Source organism: Cinclus cinclus, chromosome 4 (assembly GCF_963662255.1).
Source record: "Cinclus cinclus chromosome 4, bCinCin1.1, whole genome shotgun sequence".
Lineage (NCBI taxonomy): Eukaryota > Metazoa > Chordata > Aves > Passeriformes > Cinclidae > Cinclus > Cinclus cinclus.
In genome coordinates this window covers 61,009,619-61,015,206 of record NC_085049.1, presented here as the reverse complement: position 1 = coordinate 61,015,206, position 5,588 = coordinate 61,009,619, and the positions used below count along the sequence as shown (strand labels likewise).

The 5,588-nt window shown below is 45.9% G+C and overlaps 1 protein-coding gene across 1 annotated transcript; it reads left to right on the top strand.

The window, feature by feature from the left end:
* The first annotated feature begins 1,211 nt into the window (after positions 1–1,211).
* LOC134043252 (osteocalcin-like) lies at positions 1,212–5,125 on the top strand. The gene is made up of 4 exons (XM_062491397.1): positions 1,212–1,278; positions 1,777–1,812; positions 3,723–3,792; positions 4,996–5,125. The coding sequence occupies exons 1-4, from the start codon at positions 1,212–1,214 to the stop codon at positions 5,123–5,125; spliced, it is 303 nt and encodes a 100-aa protein (XP_062347381.1).
* The last annotated feature ends 463 nt before the right edge of the window (positions 5,126–5,588 follow it).

Here is a 5,588-nt window from a genome sequence, read left to right as displayed (position 1 = left end):
GTCACCTGTTCAGCCTGGAGGAGACCACATTGCAGTGCACAGCATCCCCCTAAGGGGCACTGGAGGGGCAGCACTGATCTCTGCTCACTGGTGATCAGTGATAGTACCCAAGTGAACAGCTGGAACTGTGTCGGGGACTTTAGGTTAGATATCAGGAAAAGGTTCTTCACCCAGAGGGTGTTTGGACACTGGAACAGGCTCCCCAGGGCAGTGATAACAGCAGCAGCCTGACAGAGATCAAGGAGCATTTGGACAATGCACTCAGGCACAGGGTGTGAGTCTTGAGGTGTCCTGTGCAGGGCCAGGATCTGGACTTGATGATCCTTGTGGGTTCCTTCCAACTCAGCTTAATCTGTGATTCTGTGGTTCCTATGCTGTTTGTGGGACGTGGCTTTGGTAACCTGGAGAGTGGGTTTGGGGAGTGTGGGGTTATTGACACATAGCCCATGCAAGGCTTTTGTCATACCAAGTAACTTTGGCTGCTTGAGTTGTGAAGAATAGAACACTTTTGGGGTCTAAATGTTTATTTGACTTTTAGAAAAAAATAAGCAAAGATAAAGCTTCTAAATTATGAATATTTCCAGAAGGAAAATATGAAGATCTTCCCTCAAACTAACTTCCAAAGTTCCTAAAAGTATAAAAACCTCATTTCTCCAAAATGATTTGGTGAAACTGTGAAACTGTCTGAAAAACTACTGCGTTTGCCCTATGCAAATGGATCTACAGGTTTCTTTACCCTCAGGGTAATGAGTCAAGGTGGGGTAGAGGAAAAGGTCACCATTGTGCTCAGTCTCATTTGAGAAACTACCTGAGAGAATCCCATCATGGCAAAAGAACTGCTCTACTTTCAGGGTGTGCTGGTCTCTACCCTGGCTTTCCAGCATGACTGAATGACTTTCAAGTCTGTAAGAAAAATTATTTTTTAAATCCAGTTGTTTTTCTTCAACACCCCCATTCAAAACCTCAGATAAAATCTTCTGGAAATGCCCCGAGTCATGAGATGGATGCCAAAATGACTGCCAGGACCCAGTATCTCCTGGCCCAGAGGACGGGCTTTGTTTTGGACTGCAGACACGGGAACAGAAGCCAGATCTCTGATCTCTCCAAGAAATCACAGGATATAAACTACTGCCCAAAAGCAAGCCCCGGAGAACTTCAAAAACCTCCAGGAAAGCTCTGAGGTTAGGGAGACTAGCACAGCCAAAGAAGACATGAGGAGTCTGCTGGCACTGCTGTTCGTGACTCTGGCCCTGGCAATGCTCTGCTGCTGTGAGAAAGGTAAGGGGACATCTTCCCAGGAAGGCTCTCAGAGCACTGCTGAACCCTGCAGCTTGCTGTCAGCCTCCCTCCAGTCTGGGAGAGACACAGAGCTTTGGGGGGGAGGACATGCACCACCAGTCATTGCACGGCTTCAGAGCTCTGTCGGAGAGAGTCACGGAGAAGAGAGGGCATGGGAACAGAGATCCCCATCTTTTGCTGGGCATTTTCTTCCACTGGTCAACATCCACTTAGCCCCACCTCAGCTGCATATTGAATTGCAGCAGAGAATTTGAACGTTTTAATATGTTTAAGATTTCAACTGGTTTATCATTTAGTCTCCCTCTAAATGACGGGTGTTAATAAAACCGTTTTGGGAGAACCAGACCTTTTATGTAAGGGGGGTGGGGAGCTGGATCTGGCAAGTCAGTGGTGGGATTCAGTTACAGAGGAGGAAGACTCACAAGCATAGAAGGACTCACAAGCAGGCTCCTTTCTGTCTGTCTGTCTGTCTTCCAGATCCAAAAGAACCCTCAGGATCTCTCAGTGCTGACAGTGAGTATATCATTCTGATATACTGAGTACATCATTCTGATGTTCAGCTCCATTCTCCTGCATCTCTCTTCTTTCTTCCCTTTGATAGGTTCAAGGGATGAACAAGAACCATGCCAAGTTCCTCTCTAACTCTTCCCTTTTTGCTCCCTAAATCAGCAGTTCCCGAGGTGCAGGAGCGTGAGCCTGTGCAGCAAACAGAGCCCTTCACACGTGAGCAGGTGACATGAGGGCAGCCAGTGTCCCTGCACCAGCCAGGCCAGCCTTGCTGTTGTGTGCTGGTGTGCTGGGTGTGCTGGTGCCATCAGGCTGCATCCCCACATGCCCTGAGCTGTGATCTGACAAGGTGTGAGTGATGCAGGCTGTCAGCAGCTGGAAGCATCTGCCTTCTGTGAAACAGGGTTGTGCTGGTGGAGTCTCCCTGCTCTGACCTGGCTTCAGAGACCTGCCCACAGTGACTGCTGCATCCCCAGGCTGTTCTGAGAGCAGAGACTGCCCACATCTGTCACAACCAATGGGTGGTGACATCCCTGCCAAATCCTGCAGGGAAACCATGAAAGCGACAGGCTTCCTTGGCTGCTCCTGAGGGCTGCGGTCCCTCCTGTCAGGTCACCTGGGATGCTGGGATTTGCACACCTTGGGTTGGTCACAGCTTTTGCAGCAAGCTGATCCTGGCAGGAATCTGTATGGAAAATCTTTTTTGTTCTCTTGCATCTCTCCTTCCTCACACTTTAAAGAATAGCATTGCGGCTGAGAAGCATGAAAGTTGGTATTTTTCCACTGAGCCAATACAAACACAGAATGGCAAAGAGAGAAAAAAAAAATATAAATACTGTTCAGGGAAAGGTGGTAGTTTCTGACAACTCATTACCTGGCAGTTTCTGTGCAGTCAGTATTTTGATCCAGACCAAACCTCAGTTTGCTAGAGACAGGATACCTCTCACCTCCAAAGAGAAACATGGCCAAACACTCCATGATGACGAGGGAAGGGACAAACCTCACCATCTCCCCACAGGCAGAGGTCTTAGGATCTTTTTTCCCTCAGAGAAAGCAACAATTTGCTGGCTTCCCTGCTGAAATGTGTGTTGCTGTGCAGCTGCCTGTGTTGCTGCTGTGCCAGGACCTCTGCTGTTGTGGGACCAACCCATGGAGCGAGGCTGTGCTGCTCTGAGCCCTGGCTCAGGCTGGGAAGTGGCTGTACCTGGTGTTTGTGGGGTCCTTCACAGCACCATGGTGTTTGAACAATGACAAACCAAGGGAGCAAAGAAGAAACTGCAGACAATGACGTGTTAGCGGAGAGCAAACGGGCAAACACTCTCATGGCTGAAACACCTCTTATGTTCTCCAGGTCCTGAATGCTGGCATCTTTGTACATCTTGGGTGTATTTCTCACTGGGTGATGTTTACTGTCACTATTTTATACTCTCCACCTGTCACAGAACTCTGTACATGTGAGCATTGGTATTTCTGTGTGCTGCTGTTGCTCATGGCTCACTGGAGGTGCATCAAGGTCTTCTGGTTGGTATCCCACATCATTCTCAGTCTGAGCCAAGACACAGAAAGGAAGTCAAGACTCTAAAATTAAGTAGGCCAGGGAGAGAGGGTGTGATTCTCCTAATTTTCTTCTTATTCATATTTTATGCCTTTGGCACATTTGCTGCAGACTCAGATTATGCTGTGTGATAATGAAATGCATTTTATGACAGAAAAAGCCCTTGCTTCATGGAGATGTGAAGGCTGCAGTGAGGATGGAGTTTTGATTGTACAGTGGGATGGGGAGAGATGAATGGACCATTAGGATGGTTTGTGGCAATCATTTGCCTGTGAAGAAAGTAGATTCTGATTTTCAGAGGTTAGACTGGTCTATGTGTTTCAGTGGTGCATCTCTAACCTGCTGTGTTCTCTGTTGGCAGCTATCAAGATTAAAAAAGAAGTTGCCAATGCCTTTGTGAAGAGGACGAAGAGATCCAGCCCTTATGAATGGTAACAGCTCAGCAGCTGGGATGAGAACTGGACTCAGGATCTGTTCTGAAGAAGGGGTGGGAAGGCCACAGGTGTGACAAGGCATTATTTTGTTGTGCAGCTATGTTAGTACCTTCACGTATTGAAGGAAAAAGGCTGTAGGAGACATTCAGTGATGGAAAAAAATGGCCCTTTTTTCATTAAAGCCCATCTGAAGGCTCATAGCTAGACTCTAGTATTCCTCCCAGGGAGAAAGACAGCACTAACTGTGCTAGCCGTGGAGACAGTGGGATACAAGTTAGAAGCTGCTCCAACCTGCAGGGTCATCAGTACCAATTAGAGAATTAGAGAGCCTTGGTCATTGCCTCTGGTTTCCCCCAAAGGAAGCACAGCTTTGTTGCAGATTGGCTGTTCTTTCTGAAGCTGTAGAACATACATTTATTTGTGCAGAAAGTAGACACAAAGATTTGGAGAAATCCTAGCTATTTGAGAAAATTCAGGTAATGCAAGGATGTTCATATATTTCCTGGAAGAGGTCGTTAAGCTACTCTTTCTAATACAGAAATAAATTAATAATTCATGAGATACTGGTGGGATTCCTGTGGTGGTGTGTACAGTCTTCAGGAAAAATTAATCAAACCTAGGAGAGGAACAGAGACTGACATCCAAAAAAGTACAACTGAGACTAAAAATTTGGGCTTTCTTAGCCTGGCAAAAAAAGAAAAAAAAAAGCTACATGGGGATAGTGCTCCTTCTACAACAGAAATGAGGAGAACTAGAAAAAAGTGTTTAAGCTAAAGGAAAATAATGGTTAGTGTGCAAAAATAAAGGTAAGCAGGAAATAATACATATATGATTAAATAAAGAACAACAACAAAAAAAAATTCCTGGGTAGTTGGGACATGAGACTGAAGACAAAAGTACCCCAAATCCTTTCAGCTTCTGTGGCATCCTTTGCTGATAAAACCTCAAGAACAATTGATTTAAGTTGGGTTCAATCCCGTATTTCCCATTTATATTGTCTATATATATATTCCCATATTTCAATTTATATTGATCAAGTAGCCTATCCCTGTGTAAGCAGATGTTTAACTCAACATGAGCAGCCCGCTGTTGGGTCATCCTGGAGGATCACTTCTTTCATGTCAGTGTCAGGTGTGTGAACTGTCTCCAGCTGAGCTGGCTGGAACTGCAGGATGGCATCTCTGTCTCTGTCTACTCCAGGTACTTTGAGTACTACAAAAGTCCACTGGAGCAGATGCATGAGCGCTGTGAAAACTACCCACCCTGTGATTACCTTTCTGACCAAATAGGATTTGCCATGGCCTACAACCGCTTCTTTGGGAGGTACTGAGGATGGGAAGGTTTTGTTTGGCTTGGAACACTCCAAACCCCACCGGAGAAAGAAAGTTGTGGTTGGGAAGGAGGCAAGGAAAGCATCAGGACTGGCATCTCCTTCTGTTGTGTCCCTAACAGCTGGAACACCAAGGCAGTGATTATCCCACTTGTTGAACTTCCATTAACTTTCTTCCTTCCATCAATAAAAATCTCTCTTCAGACATATTTTGTGGTATTTTGAGCTTCACCAGAAGACTCTGCCTTACTTCCTTCCACCTGAATCCCCAGCACATAATATGTGGAAAATGGTGATTAGTTTCAAGAAAACCACCGCATGCCTTAGACTCATCACTAGATCTCTTATCCTCTTCTGCAAAACACAGGAGGTTTATGGAAGGAGAATGTCACAATGTGTGTAAATGCGATGGATCTGACCATGGGATGCTCACTGTGAAGAAGGAAGAACACCTGTCTCCTGT

Excerpts from the sequence above, each read along its gene's own strand:
- LOC134043252 (XM_062491397.1), top strand. The coding sequence starts at position 1,212 with ATGAGGAGTCTGCTGGCACTGCTGTTCGTGACTCTGGCCCTGGCAATG. Across the intron at positions 1,279-1,776 it reads GCTCTGCTGCTGTGAGAAAG|ATCCAAAAGAACCCTCAGGA; the intron begins GTAAGGGGACAT and ends TCTGTCTTCCAG. Across the intron at positions 1,813-3,722 it reads AGGATCTCTCAGTGCTGACA|CTATCAAGATTAAAAAAGAA; the intron begins GTGAGTATATCA and ends CTCTGTTGGCAG.